Source organism: Salminus brasiliensis, chromosome 8, assembly GCF_030463535.1.
Source record: "Salminus brasiliensis chromosome 8, fSalBra1.hap2, whole genome shotgun sequence".
NCBI lineage: Eukaryota > Metazoa > Chordata > Actinopteri > Characiformes > Bryconidae > Salminus > Salminus brasiliensis.
In genome coordinates, this window is record NC_132885.1 from 17,341,609 (window position 1) to 17,364,161 (window position 22,553).

Sequence of the window (22,553 nt, forward strand, 5' to 3'; positions counted from 1 at the left end):
TCCCACTTTTGGCCTAAAGAACGAAAACATGCAGTTGGCAGTGATTAAGTGACTCTGCTTTCTCTGCAGTTGACTGACACATCAAGATGAGAGTAAATAAGCTGGAAACGCTATACACAGCCCAAGGCTCTACCACGCAGTGTACTGAGACAACACATTACCTTCTTCTGCTTTCAAAAGGCCACATATCTCATATATGTCAGACAAACACACAGAATAAAGCAGTTGATTGGAGGAGCTGAGCCTGAAGCACTTACGGTATTTTGATTCTTATCAACATTGCAGACTTGTTTTTGGCGAGAAACGGTGAATATGGTCAGTATTGTGTGACTCCTTATCTACATGCTGAAAAACACAACATGTGCACACCAATAACACTGTCAACAAGTGTCTCTTTCTTGTCATAATAGAACTTTGTATCTCTAAAAGTTAGCAGAAGTAAATTAGCGAGAAAGAAAAGAAAACATTCCTTGAAGGTGTTCTAGCACGGAAAACCGTAAATCCCTTGGCACAGTTGAACAGTGAGAGCTCAGTACATGGAAGTGACATGCTGTGAATCTCAAACACTATTGTCGCATTCTTTAAAAGAACATCCAAAACTAAGCACTTTTTATGCCCTGGCTTTTCCCGTGTCAGTATCTGCAGAAGGGCAGTGCAAACTCAGTAAGCGACAAAATAACAGCCAGGGAATAAATGGGGATCAGTGCTAGGTGCCCTCGGAAACAAAAAACAGCGCTGTCTCAGCTGACTACCAAACTGGAGCTAAACCCATATCAGAAGGGATAGTACTGGCTTTGGGCTTTTTCTTCAGGTAAGAATTAGGAAAGCCAATCCTGGGGAAGCAAGCTGGTGCTAAGCTAACAGCTAACGGAGATGCAATCTCCTCAGCTACAGTGGGGAAAAAAGTATTTAGTCAGTCACCAATTGTGCAAGTTCTCCCACTTAAAAAAATGAGCGAGGCCTGTAATTGACATCATAGGTAGACCTCAACTATGAGAGACAAAATGAGAAAAAAAAAATCAGAAAATCACATTGTCTGATTTTTAAAGAATTTATTTGCAAATAATGGTGGAAAATAACTATTTGGTCACCTACAAACAAGCAAGATTTCTGGCTGTCACAGACCTGTAACTTCTTCTTTAAGAGGCTTCTCTGTCCTCCACCTGTATTAATGGCACCTGTTTGAACTCGTTAACAGTATAAAAGACACCTGCCCAGAACCTCAAACAGTCACACTCCAAACTCCACTATGGAGAAGACCAAAGAGCTGTCAAAGGACACCAGAAACAAAATTTGAGACCTGCACCAGGCTGGGAAGACTGAATCTGCAATAGGCAAGCAGCTTGGTGTAAGAAATCTACTGTAGGAGCAATAATCAGAAAATGGGAGACCTACAAGACCACTGCTAATCTCCCTCGATTAGGGGCTCCACGCAAGATCTCAGCCCATGGGGTCAAAATGATCACAAGAATGGTGAGCAAAAGTCCCAGAACCACACGGGGGGACCTAGTGAATGACCTGCAGAAAGCTGGGACCAACGTTACAAAGGCTACCGTCAGTAACACACTACTCAGATCTTGCAGTGCCAGACGTGTTCCCCTGCTTTAGCCAGTACATATCCGGGCGCGTCTGAAGTTTGCTAGAGAGCATTTGGATGTTCCGGAAGAGTATTGGGAGAATGTCTTATGGTCAGATGAAACCAAAGTAGAACTGTTTGGTACAAACACAACTCATTGTGTTTGGAGGAGAGTGAATGCTGAGTTGCATCCAAAGAACACCATACCAACTGTGAAGCATGGGGGTGGCAACATCATGCTTTGGGGCTGTTTCTCTGCAAAGGGACTAGGACGACTGGTCCGTGTACATGAAAGAATGAATGGGGCCATGTATTGTAAGATTTTGAGTGCAAACCTCCTTCCATCAGCAAGGGCATTGAAGATGAAATGTGGCTGGGTCTTTCAGCATGACAATGATCCCAAGCACACTGCCAGGGCAACAAAGGAGTGGCTTCGTAAGAAGCATTTCAAGGTCCTGGAGTGGCCTAGCCAGTCTCCAGATCTCAACCCCATAGAAAACCTTTGTAGGGAGTTGAAAGTCTGTGTTGCCCGCCGACAGCCCCAAAACATCACTGCTCTAGAGAAGATCTGCATGGAGGAATGGGCCAACATACCAGCAACGGTGTGTGCCAACCTTGTGAAGACTTACAGAAAACGTTTGACCTCTGTCATTGCCAACAAAGGATATATAACAAAGTATTGAGATGAACTTTTGTTATTGACCAAATACTTATTTTCCACCATTATTTGCAAATAAATTCTTTAAAAATCAGACAACATGATTTTCTGATTTTTTTTTCCTCATTTTGTCTCTCATAGTTGAGGTCTACCTATGATGTCAATTACAGGCCTCTCTCATCTTTTTAAGTGGGAGAACCTGCACAATTGGTGTCTCACTAAATACTTTTTTCCCCACTGTAGCTAACTGCACGCTTTACCAACTGCACATCGAGAGGACATCAACACTATCTGGGAATAATTGCAAAAACCATAGTGTTATTGATACAGTGTAAAAGGATTCTATACTATGGTGCTGTTGTTATGCCATAAAACCACCAGCCAACATAAGCAAAACCTAAAAGTAACAGGGTTGTAAATAGGCATGTAAAAAATGCATCTAGGAATTATTGCCCAAACTATAGTCACATAATTACTATTTACAGTTAGTTAGGACACCCCATGAAAACATTTTTTAATATTTTTAATAATATGGATATTTGAAGAAGAAATAAAGAAATGTCTTTTAGGCATCATTTGTAAAATGTAATTAACAGAAATGGAATATTCTTGTAAGGAAAAGTTAGCACACTCCCACATTTATTACTATTTCAAATGCCTACAAACAACATTAAAGGGGAGAAGCCCATTTAGGAGAAGCCTGTTTAGTTTAGTTTTAGTTTGGTTTGCTCTTGATTGGCAAAGTGAGAAACTATTACCATGGGGAGATCCCAAGAGCCTTCTGAGGCCTTCAGAAAGAAGGTCGTAGATGCAGATGAGTTTGGAAAAGGATTTTAAAAGATCTCAGAACACTTAGAAAGCAGCTGTTCCACTGTTCGACAAATAATTTACAAGTGCAACAACTGCCAACATGGCCAGGTCAGGCCATCCTAGCAAGTTCAGTCCAACAGCAGACTATCAAAATGCATAAAGCTGTCTCCAGAAACCTAAAACGTCATCACAGGATCTTTCAGGTAGCTCTTGCCACAGCTGAAGGAAAATTTTGCTGTCAGAAAAAAAAAGAAAACAAGACTTTTCCAGAGAACACCTAGACCAAGCCCAGGACATCGAGAACAATGTGCTTTGGACAAATAAAGCCAAAGTTATTATTTATTGGACACAAACCAGACACATAATTGAAGCACAAGAACCCATATCAACTGTGAAGCATGAAGGTGGAAATCTTGTGGTTTGGGTCTTCTTTCTTGCAGTAGGGCCTGGAGAGCTCTCCAACACAGAATTCTTTATTGTATCAGAGGGGCTTAAGGAAAATGTGAGACCCTCTGTCTTAATGCTAAAGCTACTAAAGCTGAAGTGTCACACAGCTGAAAGAATTCTGCATGGAGGAGTGGGAATTGCTTTCTTCCCAGTTGATGCTAGAGACTGGTAGAGCATTATAGGAAACGTCTAACTGTTAAGTTATTTCAGCCAAGGGACATAGGGTGTTCTAACTTTTACATCATATAAAAAATCATTTCTATTAATTACATTTTACAAATTATTTTTTGACATTTCCTCAGTGTAATGTGTTTAGTTTAGTTTTTACCTCCATCTCTTAGTATTGCTTAAGTAAAGACCAAATGTCTACATGTTTAAATATATTAAAAAAGACAAATGTTAATGAGATGTTCTAACTTTATGGCTGTATTTATCAGGGACTTAAAACACTCAACCAAATGCATTCTATAGCCCTGTAATGTGCATTAATGTAATAAAATGTAAAGATTTAACTTTGTTCATTCATCATGAAATGTATATCAATGTGATATATGCAATGTAATATAAGCAAAAATAAATAATAACTGCAAATATTATGAATATTATGGGACACCGGTACTGGAAAACATTACTTTGTAGGACATCATCCAGAGTGAGGTTACAGAACACTGCAGAGACACTGCATAAGAGATCTACACAGATAACACAGAAGCATGGCGCTCTCCTCCTTCTAAAGGGTTAACACATTCATAATGCTTAGCGGCTGCATGTCTGCCGTTCCCATAGCAACCACATTTGCGGCCAACCTGTGCAGTCACAGAACAAGAAATGCCGTTTGGAGATTTCTCAGTTCGACTGATGTATTTGCAGAAGCCGCAGTGCAAACTCAAATATCAGTTGGGAGCGATTGACCAAGATATAATCTTGTTCATTTCAGCATTGATAAATGGCAGCTTAGTGGTAATAAATATCATCACCACTATCATTCATCTAGCATTCTGAGCACATAATGGAAGGAATAACAATCTGTGCACACATTAATCACACACTCAAAGGGCTGAACCTCTGTGTTGCCTTCTGAGCTTTTAAGCAAACACCTCAGTTGCCTCTGTCTGGATTCTGAGGAGTGATGCCAGTTTTTAATTGCTCTTATTAGATCATGTCATCTTCTTAAAGGGATCTGGCACTGAAACAGATGTACATCTAGATTGGGCAAGAATGGCATGACATGCTCATTAAAACAGTGGGTTTTAGGTAGGTCTATTTATTAGTCTGTGACATAATATGTGTTTACATAATAATTTCATAACAAATGGACAAATATAAATGCTCCAAAATAAAATTATAATAAGTATTCAAATACATTGAAAGTTAAGTCCTTTTTTCTCCTGCAAGGTGGCCATTTGGGAGATGCAAGGTTTTGAGCAACAAGACAATATATATACAGTCATGCCCGAAAGTATTCATACCCCTGGCAAAGTTTGAATTAAATTTACTTTTATTTAACCAGAAGTTATATTTTTGCCTTGAAACGACACAGGCATCTCCCAGGAGATAACACGATGATGAACAAGAGGCATCATTGTGGGAAAAAGTATTTCTCAGCTTTTATACACATTTGAACAAAAAGTGGCATGTCCAAAATTATTCATACCCTTTGAAAACTGTCACAGTATATGGGAAAATCCAAAGTTCTATACCATTCCAAATAGTCCAAGCTGTTTTAAAGCATCCTAATTACCCTGATTCATTGGGAACAGCTGTTTTAATCAACTCAACAGGAGAAAAACAGCAGCTCTCTGCAGTTGGTTTGTGGACAGTCATGGCTAAGACAAAGGAGCTCACTAAGGACCTGCGGCTGTGCATTGTGGCCGCTCACAAGTCAGGAAAGGGCTATAAAGCCATATCAAAATGTTTTCAAGTTCCAGTGGCTACAGTGCAAAGTATTATTAAAAAATACAAGAAGTTCCGCACTGTGGAAAATCTCAGAAGATGTGGTCGGAAGCCAAAAGTGACACCTGTGCTGGCCAGGAGAATAGTGAGAGAGGTGAAGAAAAATCCAAGGATCACCACCAAGGCCATCCTGGTGAATCTGGACTCTGCTGGTGGCGACATCTCAAGGCAGACAGTTCAACGAACACTGCACACTGCTGGGTTCCACGGACGCAGGCCAAGGAGGACACCACTTCTCCAGAAAAGGCACACAAACGCCCGCTTGACCTTTGCAAATGCTCATCTGGACAAAGAAGAAGACTTCTGGTGTTCTGTTTTATGGTCAGATGAAACAAAAATTGAATTGTTTGGCCACAATGATGTGTGCACCATTTGGCGTAAAAAAGGAGAAGCCTTCAACCCTAAGAACACCATCCCCACTGTCAAACATGGTGGTGGGAACCTAATGTTTTGGGGTTGTTTTTCAGCCAATGGACCAGGGAACTTGATCGCAGTAAATGGCACCATGAAAAAAGAGCAATACATCAAGATTCTCAACAACAACATCAGGCAGTCTGCAGAGAAACCTGGCCTTGGGAACCGGTGGACATTTCAGCATGACAACGACCCAAAACACACAGCCAAAGTGGTGAAGAAATGGTTAGCAGACAAAAACATTAATGTTTTGCAGTGGCCCAGCCAGAGTCCTGACTTGAATCCAATTGAGAATCTGTGGAGGGAGCTAAAGATCAGGGTGATGGCAAGGAGACCCTCGAACCTTAAAGAGTTGGAGCTCATCACTAAAGATGAATGGGCAAAAATACCAGTGGAGACATGCAAAAAGCTGGTCAGCAATTACAGGAAGCGTTTGATTGCTGTAATAGCCAATAAAGGCTTTTCTATTAATTATTGAGAAGGGTATGAATAATTTTGGACATGCCAATTTTTGTTCAAATGTGTATAAAAGCTGAGAAATATTTTTTCCCACAATGATGCCTCTTGTACATCATCGTGTTATCTCCTGGGAGATGCCTGTGTCATTTCCAGGCAAAAATATAATTTCTGGTTAAATAAAAGTAAATTTAAGTCAAACTTTGACAGGGGTATGAATACTTTCGGGCATGACTGTATATGGTCAGCCACAACATTAATACTAGGAGAAGTGAAAAGCACTGAATATCTTCATCTACTGTAGAATCTGTTAAGAGGTATTTATATTAGTTGGACGAAGGGAAAAAAGCATTGTGATATTTGGGGGGTGGTCCCAGGATGAGGTGGTCAATACCTACCAAACGTGGTTCAACAAAGAAACCACCTGTGAAAAGAGGCATGGACACCAATGCTTATGGACACCAATGCTCATGGCATGGACACCAATGCTCACGGAGGGCAGAAATTACAGGACTTACAGGTTCTTCTTATAATGTCTTGGTGTCAGACACCAAAAACCAAAAAGAAAACACAAACACAGCTACTGCTGCGTTCGAGTGGTATCAGAAACTTGGAAATTAGGGGTAAATACAATTGTGAACACTCGAACAGTCAGTGAAGTCATATTTACAAGTGGGAAACTCTGGATTTTAGATGATACATCAGTTTATGAGAAACTTTTTACCATTTTCATATATTTTTAAAATCAGTTTTTAATCTTTTTTTACCTTAACTTAAATATTTTATTTTCATTATTATGTTTTTTGTTGGTTTTACCTTTTCCTATTGTTAATTCAAAATATGTACAATATAAAATACAGCATTTACATACAGGCTAAACAAACACAATATTACCAACTAGTCAAATAAACAAAAGCATATTTTAATAATAATTTCCAATATTATTTCAATATATACTTTTCAATAATATTTTTTTAATCTGCTCCAGAGTGCTGACTAGAAAAAAACATGAGATCTGCTCTCTGGTTTAATTATTGTTAATAATATAACTCTTCTATAATACACTAGTAGTAACATTACAAACATCATCCAGGTTAGCTACACCTGCCTCTTACGAGATAACAAGCAAACTGCGGCTACAGGGACATAATTAATAACCATACATCATCACCATTTCAGCAGTAGGTATAATCCTGGCAGGCCTAGCTCATTTCAGTGGAAGAGGTCTTTGATTTACTGGCTGTTTGCTATAAATCATCAGCTCATTATCTATATGGTGTGCTGGGGAGAGCAAAGAAGCCCCCGTAAGTCAGAAGTGTAATTATTTTCACAGATTCTTATCATTAGCATAGTGCTACATGCTCATAACTCTTGAATGTGCCTCTTGCAGATGTGTATGTGGTTTTTAACAGCAGCTTCACTGCATATGTGGCACCATTAAGTGACTGATCGATTTCTTGTGTTTAATTGTATTTAATTCTGCTGCACCGCTGCGCATTGCAGGGGTGTTTCTCTCCAATCTTGACTTCGTTCCAGAACGCTAACAGGTTTCTTCCTGCACACACAGCAAAAGTGGCTCTCTCTTAAGCTAATTGCTACTTTATGTGCTTCCTCAGAGAAGTGTATTTAACATCAATCAATGAGGAATGAGGCTAAAACGCTATAATCACAACGAATATGTAGGAGGCAGCAAAGACGGATCTGACAGACACACATTGCTATACAATAATGGATTATACATATGTACATTTTGGAATGGCACACTTCACCAGAAGACAATTAAATAAATAATTAATAATAAAAAAAAGTTAACCAAGTCAAGCGTGCAGCATTCCAAAATTTATGGAAGCTGATGTTCCAGGACATCAGTCACATATTTCATTTGGCTTGAGCCTGTACATATCGGGCCCTTATTGGGCCGGCAGGGCCAATAATAGCATTTCCTAACAGAGATCGCTTCCAGTAAGCCAGTGTGAGTTGAGTGCACTCAGGTAGAGTGGCTGTAGGTCTTGCACCGATGCTGGCGCTTGCCTCGCTCCTCGGAGACCCGCTATAGACCTCGGATCTGCTCGCAGGCCTTTTCTTGGCGTTGGTCTGCTTGCTCCTACAGGCCAAGTTTTCAGAACTGCTTCATGCTAACCTGCCAAAGCTCATCAGAAACACGGTCAGTAGGAGCTTCTGACTGCTCTATTTCCTTACAGCTTTTACTCAGCCGGGCCTTCTGTTCCCATCTGACCTCACGAGTGTGGACACAGATTGGATGTCTACCTCTGAGTGACCCCTGCTTTTATAGCCGTGTCCCTGGAGGCTTCAGGTCAATTTCAATCACACACTTGCTTTTCCACTGTACTTCTATTTCGTCTGACTTCTGTATAACTGTAGCTTAATAACACTATGCCTGCACTGAAACCCAACCCTAACCTGAACCTCAGTGTTTTTTTTCGTTATGTTTCCTTTTTTTAAAAAAAAGAAAAAATAGAAGCAAACCTCTGTGAGGTCCAGCTAAATATCATAGCTCTACAAATCAAATGTTTATGTTTCTCAGTTATCCTGGGGATAACTGCCATATGCAAGCATACACACACACACAGAGATCAAATGTGTAGGATGAAAAGTCTACTGTAAGAGGTTTACCACAATTTGGCATCTATGTCTAATACGGCAGGAAGCTGCTAAACTATTTGCACAAAAGCCAAAGGACTAGATCATGTCATTAGTTTTAGGACAATCCCTTCGTTGAATGGTTACAACAGTGTTCTGTTGAACATTTTAGCATTTTCTGTATACTGTATATCGTCAGTGTCACGCAAGAACGTTGTATCTCCATTTTTATTATTACTTTTTGACCACTGATCATTGAAGTCTTGAGTCTTAGAATTTAATGATAAATGGACCAATAGAAATGTTCCTAATGAAACATCTCTTCATCGCTTCTTCAGCTCTTTGTTACCTTTAGTACTTTTTACTTTTTAAAATTTATCCTATTTATTGTTTAGTGTAATTTTCCTTTAGTTTAATACTGTAAATAATCTTTGTTCTGTGTTTTTGTTACTTGTCATACGTGTTGCTCTCACCGAAACAAATTCCTTGTATGTGTAACATACTTGGTGAAATAAAGAGATTCTGATTCTGATTCTGATTTGGAATAAAATATTTTTACTGAAAGTTATGAAGGTTTTTCCCTCATTCTGTAAAGTTGCCATTTAGCAGGTACTTGGTTTTGCAAACTGCATCGATATATGAGTTACACTACAATTCATGGGTATCCATGATACAACACAAGTACTACACTTAGAAAAGTGCTTTTTTTTTTAGAGCTTATCAGTAAAAGCATTGGTTCTGTACTTTTTTAATTACTGAATAGACCTCATGATACAGTATCATGATATTCTGAGCAAAAAAACAATTCTTAAAAATCATTGTTCTATAAGTTTATGCCATACAATACCATCATATCTACATCTTCAACAATATCAACAGTATTGTATTGTGGCCCAGGTATTGTGTTTAGATCCCGCAATGTGAGGCCATTACTAATTCCTTCTTATACCAAACCCCACACAACCATAAATAGTAAGAAGTGGAATTAGTTTCAGCTTTTGATTAGTTTGACCAGGATCCTCTCAGAAAGAGCTGTGGTTCACCCCACATACACGTAATCCCTGCTTTAGCATGACATATCCTCCAGAGAGAGCAGACCAGTGGCTCTAAACTCTCCCAGACAAGCAGCTGAGTCTTTATAAAACCACATTCCCAGAGTCTCTCCCTGAATCTCATCCATCAGCACGACTACACAACAAACTACATCTCCATTAAGGAGGCCAAGCACAGACACAGTCCAGCAAGACAACTCGCTTCAAGAGGCTCCATTAGATGGATGATGCCCACTCTGCTTGAAACGGATGATGTCTTTTCTGCTTTATGAAATATTTACTTTGCCGCGGCCGTGTAAGTAATGCTAGAGGTTGCTTTGAAATAAGTATGTAAAACAGAAAGATGGATGAGTTAATGAATATATGATGTGCTGATCTAATTACAGTAGGAGTAGGTTGTGGTGATGAGACTTTGCTTCTCCCAGTGAACGCACACACCCAAGTACATATAAAGATGCAAGATACACAGAATTAGAATTAAGAAAACACTTTATAAACCACTGCATAGCAGGACAATGGAAAGATCCTGTTCTTTCTCTTCTCCCACACCACTACTTCCTGCTGGTCCAGGGAATCAAACTAGAGACAAAAGGGCAGTTTTTACAGTTACCATTCAACACCTACGTTATCTAATCTATCATTTAATGAAGCAAATCAGGTGACATGCTGATTGTTTACAAAGTATTTTTTTCTACACAGTACAATTCACACAGTGCTGATTATAAAGGCTTTTTTATTTTCGTATTGCTTTTCAACTAAGAAAGAATTATGTTCACATAAATCAGTTAAATTAATTAAAGCAGCATTTTTGAGTATTGATATTTCCTGCTCTCAGGCTCCACCTACAGTTGAGAAGTGAAATTCATGCTTTGAGCCAGCCCTAAAGGACACACTTTACACATGCATTCCTGGACAAGCTGAGCGATGCAGAACCACCACTGAAAGTGAAAGTAGCATGTTGACTGAGACAGTAGAGTCATCTTACAGGTTTTCACATGAATATGACTCAGGTTACTCAGCATTTGGAATTTCTTATGAAAGCTGTCCTGCCTGTTTCACCAAAAGTTGTATAGTTCAGAAAAATGATTTAAATGTCTGTAAAATGCAAACCTAGAAAATATAATATTAATATAATATATTAAATAAAGCATATTCTACAACAGTACAAGCTTGGGTGAACATCATTGCTACCCTAAATGATAGATCACTTTTAGAATTAATTAATGATTGTACAGAGGTACGTTTTAAATTGTGGGCAACATATTTATAGGCCATGATATAGACATTGTCAAAATACACAAAACATAATAAACTGATTAACATGTTGAATCTTATTATATTGTATCATTACACAACAACTGTTTATTAATACTCTAAGTACACTTAGCAACATTTCATTTTCATCCAGCGACTACTACCACTGTTAGAAGCACACACTCGACCCAAAGGTGGTTTAAATACATCTCTGCTTTGAGTGTTCAGGAGTACTGACATCACAGCATGACAAATGTTGTGTACACCATTGTTTCTAATGGAGCACTGTCATAAACATTATTACACAAATACCTACAAATAATATTGCTCTTCTCAACACGCACCTGCTTAATGGTTAAAATGTTAAGAAAATCTGAAGAAACAGGCTGATTTGAATGGGTAAAACCTGTCAAGCTAGCCATCTTCAAACTTTGACAGTCAGTGTATACACAAATCTAATACACACTCTCTCTCTCTCATCATGCATTCTCACATCTGGTACTAGCGAGTGAGTGTTAAACACTGCAAAAGAGTCTCTGCATACCTCAGTAATCTAACCTGATCCCCAGTGAATGACTGGTATGCCTATCTCCATGGTCCCCAGAAGGTCCGCAAACATCTTAGACCACATTACCCAGCATTATTTGCTCTCAGCATTCTTACTTAGTCCTCTGCGATGCCTATAAATATCTACAAAAAATCTGTTTTGCACCATGTTTTGTATTTTTGGTTAAAATTAGGATTCCGTTATTGAAGTACAATCCTGAATAAACACTGGATGACTTAAAGGGATCCTCAAGTGTTTTTCAACCTAATCTCTACCTGCCACACATGTGGCATACAGTCATTTACCACAGAAAATAACTTCAGTACTTTTCTCTGTACTTAAAATAGAGAAAAAACCTGCTGACCCGAAAGGCATTTATAATAAAAGCCTATGGGCAGGTGCTTGGGCTCTTTCCAATAGGCTTCTATTGCATGTCTTGAGTCAACATGAGTTAGTTTCTCTTCTAAGTAGGCTATAGGGAAATTACTATATGAGGTAATTGACCATATACTCCAGCTGTGGCAGACAGAGGATAGGTTATAACCTGCTTAAGTATTCTTTTAAAGAAAGCTTACCTCTTTAGTGTGAGTGTGGAAAGACACAGACATGTCCAGCAGTAGTTTCCGCTGCTCTACTCTCCTCACAAAGTCCTGGATCCTGACCTCCAGGTGCCGTGCTGCCTTATAGATCTCCTCTGGGTCACACTCGCCCGTCTGGGCCAGCTGTTCAGCAGCCTCCAGCAGCTTGTCTGCATTAGTGTAGGTGTTCTGATCCAAGGGAAACCAATAAAGAGACAATCATTAGGCCAGCATCAGCAGGTACCTCAGATAGAAGCCTGCTCAGAAGCAGGACACAACAAATTCACCATGTCTGCTAGATTCATCGTAAACGTGAATGTCCACAGCTGTCCTTCTTAACCACACTACTTGCCTGATTCACTTGCACTGCCACCCTAAACCACATGATCATCAGCGCCCGTGATTATCCTAAAAAACAATTCCCTCACACGTAAAACTAGGAGGGAGAGCCATCTGTAGGGCAAATCTCCCCCCACGGTAATCCCCGCTTGGCACACACTTCGCATGTTGCCTCTCCATCTCCCTCATGGATCTGCACAACACTTGTCAGAGAAGCTGCAGCTACCAGGGATTATCGCCTCATGTGCACGTGTGGCGCCTTGTTGGCCAAATACACAGACCTACTGACCCATAAATGAGCGGAGTAGAGGGATCACTGCATGACTTTTTTGGCAAAATCCAGTTGCAACAGCCTCATTCACACACCCCTCACCTGAACAGAGTACGCTAATGTGGTCATATGTCATGGCTGGTAATTAGCATAAGATAATTAAACATGCATTCACCTGCTGGGAGAAACAGACACACACACCCACACACACACAGACTAAACTCAGGTCATTTACTAGCATGAGGGTGTAATCTTTCTTTATGCACTTAAGCCATTCTGTGTGCTTAATCTGAGGGCTTTCAATGTTTTTTCCTTTCTAAAAATAAGCAAAAACCTTCAGTCAAAACAAACTATAAGCTTAACTTGCATAGAATCATGTTTTCATCATGTTCCATGACTAAGCTTTTCTGCTCTTTAATACATTCAACAAAATGACTTTGACTTGATTGTGACAGACTTTATAGAGGTGGACGAAACAGTGCTAACCATTCCCAGACTGATGAATGTGTATAATTATTTCTTTCTGTTAGCAAATCAGTCCTGAGGCATGTCACCAACTGCAATTAGAAACTGTCAGCTGAATAAATTCGTTGCTTTATAAATTCTCTGACTAAAACACACACACAGGCTCCTTTAGGAGGAGGAACTGTCTAAAGACCTAAACACTAGTAATCTAAACACTAGTAAAACTAAGTAATCAATGGCCACAGGGCAGGGGAGGACTATAAGATGGCCAAGTGTTTTCAGCTTGCGGTTTCTACAGCGCTGAAAGCTATTAAGAAATGGCAGTTCAGGGGAACTGTGGAGGTCAAGACAATATCCGAAACTCCTATAAACCTCAATAAAAATCAGAGAGAACTGCTTATATGCTGGTGAAACAGGCAAATCAAAACTTCCATATGGCTGCTGAGACTCTTAATGAATGTTTAACTCATCACAAAGCATTTGAAGTATGCTGCAGAACATCTAAGGAAGTCAGATAAGTTCTGGAAACAAGTGCTGTGGGCTGATAAAGTCTGCTAAAACTATTTAGTCACAATTTGCAAAGGTACATTAAAAAAATACACACAACTGTATGGGTATGGGGTGAATCTATCATACTTAGAGGTTGTGTGGCAGTGGCAATATTGCACCTGTTAATCAATGATTTTTTAAGATATTAATGAATATTAACTAGTTATTAACCATTGTTAAACACACTTGAAACCATGTATAAGCTTTTTATAAGTATTGGACTGATTGTAGACAGGGGTTAGCATGGGCAGTCAGACTGATGCACATGATGCACACATCTGTGATTTTGACTTATCAGATTATTATGTTATCAGAATCGAAAACATAAAAAAAGACCCTGATGTACTAAATACTTTATCCTTTATTTGAAGAAGTAATATTTATAGCTTGCTTAATTTAGCTATGATCTCTGACTGCACTGGGGTATTCGTCTGATTTTCTCCCCTTAGCTTTTGGTTGAATCAGTTGAATCTGCTCATAAGCTCAGGCTGGTGTCTGCGGGTCTGCCCACACTGCTGTGAGTCTGATAACCAGAGAAACAAAGGCTGCCTGCGTCTCTCTGGTTATTAACAATAGCTGAGCCAAAACAAATCCTCTTCACTTCAGACCCAGCCTGAGTGTGTGTCTGCCTATGACCAAACAGCGAGCCAGAGCTTTTGTGCCTCCCTGCCTATTTATAAGGTTTTTCATCCTCAGAGCTATTAGATTATATTTGTAAAAGAGATGTGGCTTAGTGTATTGTGATTCTAATCTCTTCTTTTGTGAAATGGTTAATCCTCAGTATAAACTGACAGAGGGGTAAAGCCTGATTTACGGAATTTATTTACAACCCAATTAAATTTAATTCCTTACAGCTTTACCTACAGATTTTCTTGAGCAACCCTGGAATAATTCATTAAAAGTGAATATGGAAAAAAAATAAAATATTCATTGTTAGCCAATTAATTATAATGGCATAATGTTTTATTCACATAATAAGTATAAAAATTGCTATTCAAATCAGTACAATGTCAAATGGGCACTTATTTTTTAATTACGACTCCAATAACCACGTTATTATTTTATCAAACATAAAAAAAGATTGCAGTTCTAATTTCTGCTGCAAAGCCTTAAGGGGCTTTTCCCTGAGAAAAGAAGAAAAGCAAACAGCATATGACCTAAATCATGCAAATACATTGTAAAAAAGCTACTGAATTATGTCAGGATTACATAGCTTTAGAGCTTTATAACACTGCCCTAAGCTCTGGTATTCACATTAATCATATCGACCCTACAGATGCACTCACATGCACTCACGTGTAAGGTTAGGTTAGGCTGTAACAGAATATAGGTATTGGGAATACACATTAAGTATATGTATTACTGTATATGCTTTTAGTCCATGCTAGATCTTGCAAAGTTTTAGGAGATTGCTTTTAGAATATTTGTGCACTAAATGTAAAAGTACAGTTTAAGAAACATAATAAATGCTCCTTAGATTAACAAAATGGAGCTTCACAAAGGACAAGCAAAGGGAAACTCAACAAACTGATTCTTTACAAACACTGACACAAACGCAAACACTCCTAAAGCATAAGTAGTGATAAATCAAAGTGATGATCATGCATTTATCTCTGTGATTTGATGATTTACCTGAACAGTCTCCTCAGTAGTGCACATGTATGTCAGTAATAGGCTTAGCATCGGTGCTCTTTTGGACACATGCTTGTATTTAATGGTATTATTTAATGGCCCCAATCTTTAATTAAATATATTACAAGAACAATTACATAAAGAAAAGAAAAGAGGTTTACCCATGTGCCTTACAAAAGTCATAGGTGTATTCTGAATGCATTATGCCTTTAAGTACGGAATATGTTAGTGAATACATAAAGACAGTGTATTCAATACTAAACCATCATTACACTGGCTTTTCTACTATGTATTCTCCCTAAACATCCCACTGAATTTCCCACGGCAGTGACAGGCAGTCTTTATCCCCAGAGCACTGCAATGTATACAAACATCATCTCCAGCAGCGCAGAAAGTCACCTGTTTTAGGTCATAAAGGTAATAAACAGCAGTAAAAACAGCTGTTTCCGGTGTTCACTCAGCTCTAAAAGGAGTATACAGCTGTATGGCCCTTTCAGAGAAAGACTGCCACCTCCTCCTGTGAAATTGCACACTATAAAATGCACACTGCATGTAAAAGAAAAAGGTCAAATGTTATTTTAGCACAATGGGTAATAAGACTAATGTATTTGATATACACCTAACGATCCCTCTTATATCAGCAGAATAACTTTCAATGGGGCTCCATCAGTATAAATGGTCGATTTGCTTTTACTGCAGCATTGTTAAGCGAGAGGGAGGAAGAAGACTGGGCTTATATGGTGGATAAATGTGGATCATTTCCAACATGTCTCTGTTGCTAGACTTATGGGATTGGCCTCCATCTTACTGAGGCCAACCACGACAGGCTGTAGACCAGGACCCGTCTGCCAAGAGCTATAAAATCCAATATAAAATGAGTAATTTTTCCCAAGTATTTCAGATGAAAAAAAGAAAGCTTTTCACACTTTTAGCCTCAATTCTGACACCTAGTAACCTTTTGCAAGTACCTATTATAGGTGATAAAACTTGGGCGTTTTGTGAGCTGCATTCATAGTCACACTAAGTAATAGCAGAACCAGTTAAACAGCAGTTAAAGTCAGCCGTGGACTGTGTCTGATGGGAACATAAGTAATTATGTGATGTAGATCAGTACAAACATGACTCTTTGGAAATAAACATGATGTAATTTGACTAAATGTTGCTTCATGGTATAAAACCATAAACAAAAAAACAATAAAATGATACAAGAGATAAAGTTTTACTCTAATGGCCTTACAAAATTGCCTACGCTCACCTATTGCAGTATGTTTCAGATCTGAGCAGTTTTGGAAGAAAGTTTTACAATATTTTGATTTGCTCAAGGACTCGGTAGAGTGCATTGGCTCACAGAGCTAATTTTACATGCCTAAAGTCATAAACCCTGAAGAAGCGAGGATAATGTGATTCCCAGGAAAATGTGTTTGTTCCTACAGTACTGCGAGTTCTGTAACTTAATATATTTTATAGGATTGATTTGCACACCATTATAGAGCTATTATACACTATTATACTGTGTTAACTAGCGTAATAGTATTCCACTATGCCTCAGAGACTGATCAGAGTGGATGGATTCCTCTGTAATGTATAAGAGGTCACTTGCACGAGGCAAGCAGTAGGTTTTAGTCATGCGGTTCGATTCTTTCAGTATTAGATAAGCAATGTAGAAGATGCAAGGAACGTGCTACTCACATTAAAGTGCTTATGAGTAATTGTTAAAGCTTCCCAGCACACAAGCAACATGGACAAAAGTACTGGAACAACTGCTCATTTACTGATTCTTCCGAAAGGTTTATACTGCTTTTGGGAGGGTTTTCTACTAGATTTTAATGACAAGAGCGTTACTGAGACCAGGATGTTGGCTAGTCCCCTCAACTCTGGATTCTCTGGAGCACCATCATTCCAGAGAACACAGTTCCACTGCTCCACAGCTCAATGCTGGGGGGCTTTATATTCATCTATATCCTCTAGTCCACACCTGGCATTAGGCATGGTGCCAACATGTTCATGTTCAACTGCTCCAGAGAGTCCTATTCTATTGGCAATATGTCTCTACTACAGAGACTAGACAAGCTGTGCGTGTGTGCATCAGTATATCTATGTCAACAATGGGGGCAACTTAAAATATCTGAATGCATTCAATAGAAGGTGTGTCCACAAACATCTGGACATATAGTGTATGTTATGCTTTTGGGTGGTTTGTGAAGTACTCTTACCTGTGCTACCTCCTCAAAGTCATCATGCCGTTTCTGCAGAGCCCTTGCTCTGTGCAGAGACTTGCCCACTCCTGTGTGCTTACTCAGGAAGGCCTCACCGTGGTTCTCTATCCAGTCCATCACCTTGGAAAACAAAAGACACAAACATACATTTGAATTGCTTTGTTGTTAGATGACAAATACAGTCAAACCTTTAAAGGCCTTACATCATACAATCATTTGTTAAAAATAAAACAGCTTGATGTAATATAGAAACATTGTTAAATTCCCAAAACAGTGTCCACTCCTCAGTCCACACGTTCCATGTATGGAAAATAAATTGCAAAAAGAGCCCGTTTCAATTTCATTATTTTTGTGATGTCATGAAAACCAGAGCATGTTCAGATTTCTACAGCAGTTTAGTTCCGTCCATTCATGTTAAAGATAGCAGCTGTGTTTTAGTCCAGACTTCTTTCTGAATGAGACAGAATCCAGGGATACCAATCAAAACAGAGGTGATTTACATATAATCTATTATCTTAAAGCTGCATTATGCGAGAATTGGTATTTCTTGCGTAATGCGCACTTCTTTTGAGAAGCTGAGAGATACAGAACCGTCACTGAAAGCGAAGGAAGCATGACTGAGGCAGTAGAGTAGACTGAGGCAGTAGAGTAATATTACAGGATTTTACACAAATATCGCAATCGCTGTCCTGCTCCCTTTACCAATGTTAAATAGAGCAATCAGCAGTCAGCCAAGCCCAGAGTAGCACTGATAGAGATGCTATTTTCCTTATTACAGATCAGTGGAGCATCACAATGATTATAAAGCTGTTATTTTAAGGTACAAAATGCTGCATAATGTTGCTTTAAGTACAAATAAATAAATAAATAGATAAATACATATTAAAACTATTCCCATCATTCCCTTTCGATTAAGTCCATGCTCAGAAAGGCCATCAATTTCAAAAGGAATGAACACAGTACTTAAGTGCTATACATACACACACACACACACACACACACACACACACACACACACACATATACAATCTATTGCTCAGACACTGTAATTCTTCCCTCTCACTGCCACAGGGGGAGCGATCCGTCACCATTGTCTCGCTGTCAAACTACGCACAGAAGCCACTTCATCAGCGGCTGCATTAGAGGGCAGCGTTACAGGAACACTGCTTTGATTTTACTAACACTATACACAGTCTGGGCTAACATAAACCACAGCCTGACTGCCCCATCATAACTGGAGCTCTATTAATGTGCCCTGTCACTCACCTCTCAGAGTAATAGTCTGCAGAGGAACTGTGTTTATAAATAGCAGAAAAGGCGAGGCGGGTGAAGAGAGTTCAGAGACCCAGCTCTGACCCCCCCACCCAACCCACGGTGGAGTTTTGTTTTAGAGCGTCTGTGTGAATAACTGTGTGTGAGTCCATGTGAGTGAAAAATATGAACACAGCAGTGCATGATGAAACGATGTGGGTTCATAGGGATGAGCTCATCTGGGTGGGTTGTAGAGTGTATAAGCTCTACATAAACATTTTCAGTTTCAGTTTAACTAAAGGACTCAGCATTGGCTGCAGTTTGTTTACTATTACAACAACTTTATATACAACTTCATACTGTGTGTGCATACGCTCCAACTGACACATATGGATTATGTAAATTCAATGTTTACACACACACATATACATATATATGGTATTAAAGCAGCAATATGTAAGAATTTGTATTTCTTACTCCTGGGCTCCCCCTACAGTTCAGAACTGTAACTCATGCTTTTAGCCACCCCTGAAGGACATACTTTCACAAGATAAGTGATACAGAGCCATCCCTGAAAGTGAAAGAAACATGTGGACTTATGCAGTAGAGTAATCTGACAGAATTTTACAGTTATGCAAAGTTATGCAGTTACCAAAAGAACTGTCCTGCCTGTTTAACCAAAGTTCCATAGTGCAAAAAATTAAAAGTAGGCCAACTCAAAATGAGAAGATTACTAATTACAGAGTGGTTTTTGAGTTAACTTTGGTCAAGTTTACCAAATTCACATTTTTTTGTGTTAAATACTGCCTCTCAGATTGAGTTGCACCAATTGAACCACCTATACCTAGAGGAAAGAAATATGTAGGGCAAGATCTATACTTTATTATTTCATTATTTCTCATAGACACGGTTAAGTCCTGTTTAAAACCAATGTGAGACTTTTAGATTTAGCTCTTGAAAAACAATGCATGGGGTTTCTCACTATAAAATAGTGTCTCAAAAGTAGCTTCATCTCTTTTTGGTTGGACTGATATCACCTCAGTCTCAGCTGAATAAGACGTGTGCATAGCTCTCTTCTACATTTCAGAAGTATTCTTCTACATCTCTATCAGTGCAAAAGGAGATTTCATGCTTTTGTGCTCATATGTGTCCAAAACCCCTCCTAGTTCAGCGCTAACTCCTCTTAAGATGGGGAGAATGGAAAAAACTTTTAGAAAGCAGTGAAACAATATTGAGATCTGCTTCATTTAAAGAAAAAAGAAAAGACAATTTCCTCATTTTTAGTCTAGAATTTCCTAAATCACGTGGTTTCCCCAGACTGGGAGGTTTTTGACCGTGTCACTCTAAAACTGTGAAAAACAGTTATAACTAAATGTAGCGTTCTGTTCTGTACATGGCTTCACAGCTCTAGAGTGGCACAACTGTCTAACTGTCTGCATGCCAAAAGACTGGAGATCTTAAGTTCAAATATTTTATCAACATCACAGATCTCCATAGTCAGAGGTTTGAGAATTTAGGAAATTTAGCCTGGTCTGCCTTTTCATTTTTTTTACAGTGCCACAGTAACAGCCTTGCTCTTCTGAAACATATTTGAATACTGCTGTGAGAATTTGATTGCATTCAACCGGGAGAGCATTAGTGAGGTCAGATACTGACATTTTTAAGCTGTTTAGTTCTGAGTCATAAACACCACTCCAACTCATTACAAAGATATTGGATAGAGCTCCATTACATGGAGGCTTTATACCCCTCCAGACGATGCTTGGATTACGGCATGGTTACCATTGTGTGCAGCTGCTCCAGAGAGACATATTCTAATGGCAAGGCTTTTCTATGGTGATTATACAAGCTGTGTTTGACTATTATGTTTTGTAGCTCATCAGAACATGCATTGTTCCATTCACTCCAAAACATAAAGGCACTATAAAGGGTTTATTGAACGCTGCCAAAAAAGGACCATTCGTGGTTCCATAAACAGCCTTTTTAAAGATTTAAAGAAGTGCATGTAAAGGTTCTTTACCAATTTAAAGGCTCTTCACACTCACATATCTTTAAAAGTGATCATTCTTCTTTGACTTAAAGAACCTGTGTGGCACCTTTATTTTTAGGAGTGTTTCCGCATCGTCCATCGCTAGAAATATCACACAATCATGTGTGCTTCTACTGTGAGCTGGAGATAGGAAAGGCCCTGCTGTTCTGGTCGAATGTCTGCAAGGGACACAGGCAAGTTTATGAACCACGTCAGCAGGGGCTGTGATGACTTCTGTTTGTGCCTGGCTGATTACAGCATCCACAGCATGTTCTAAAAACAGGTCACACACTCGCACGAACAGGGACCACAGCTCTAAATATAACAGCACTGGGTGCCCACTGTTTAAAGATATGGCTTCATATACTTCATAGCACCAGTTGTGGCATTCAAAGAGGATCCCAGGGGCAGGAGTTCTGACCCTGTCCACACTGGCCTCAGAAAAGATGACTAAAAAGCCTTAGCCTTCCCACTCCAAGAGTCTTCATGACTAATGTTCTAAACCTCCACTCAAGCTCAATAAACATTAGCAAACAAGAAAAACCAAGAAACACAAATTCAAATGTGCGGTTGGAGGAAAAATGTTTGCGATGGTTGTCACTTGTTATAACGTTCATCTTGTTTCAGGCCAGGTTGCAGCCTGTCTATTTTTGTGGACTTCCATCCAACACTTCCCGACAAACATCTGCATTTTTGGCAGCTTGGTTCTGTATGCAAAAGTTGTAATTCCTAGAAACATTCATGAGTAACAACAGCCTGATTACGGTTGGATATGCCCTAATTACGTTTTTTTTCCGGAGAGAACAGGAACTAATGAAGACAAACAAGACAAGGAAAAAGAATGCAGTAAACATGTTGACAAGGCTGCCCCTTTGTATGACACACAAAAGGAAAAAAAGAAAACCAGGAAAAAAGTGCTCAACCCTGTCAGGAAGTAAAATAAGCCCAACAGATCTGCAGACCGTTGGGAGAGCTGGGGCTAAGAGAGTGGGCACGCAAAACCTGCTAATTGTTTTCTGCCTTCAACAGGATCCGAGCCCCCAAGGACAAATTTTTAAAAAATCCTACATCATTTTGTCTTGTTTTATTTCTACTGCCGCTGGGTTTCAATAGGATTTTGACTTTATGAGGGTTTTACAGAACTATGTCATATTTATCTGTATATATACAAAAAAATCTAACGCTAAGGGACATTTTCTGATCTTAACTAGACACACAGAAGGGAGTCTGGTTGAAATCACATTCATTTTGAGTCATTTACCACAAAGCCTGCACAGACTGAGTGCTTATTGAGGTCACGTTGCTGGGGACACTTGTAAAGTTTATATTTGTAAAAGATGGAATATTTTTGCATGATTGTAACGAGTACCTTGATTGCAAAGATAAAATCATGTTTTTTAACCAACAAATCTGTAAACAACTCACCAATGTCTAAATATATTCGATGCCTCCAGT

The 22,553-nt window shown here is 39.1% G+C and overlaps 1 protein-coding gene across 4 annotated transcripts in view; it reads right to left on the bottom strand.

Moving 5' to 3' along the window:
* kalrna (kalirin RhoGEF kinase a) overlaps positions 1-22,553 on the bottom strand; it is a 210,387-nt gene that overhangs the window by 73,578 nt on the left and 114,256 nt on the right. For all 4 annotated transcript variants that reach the window (XM_072685874.1, XM_072685875.1, XM_072685873.1 and 1 more), the window contains exons 10-11: positions 17,816-17,938; positions 12,344-12,535 (exon numbers count right to left, since the gene is read on the bottom strand). In XM_072685874.1, coding sequence (XP_072541975.1) covers positions 12,344-12,535; positions 17,816-17,938 — 315 coding nt within the window. The remainder of the gene's footprint in view (positions 1-12,343; positions 12,536-17,815; positions 17,939-22,553) is intronic.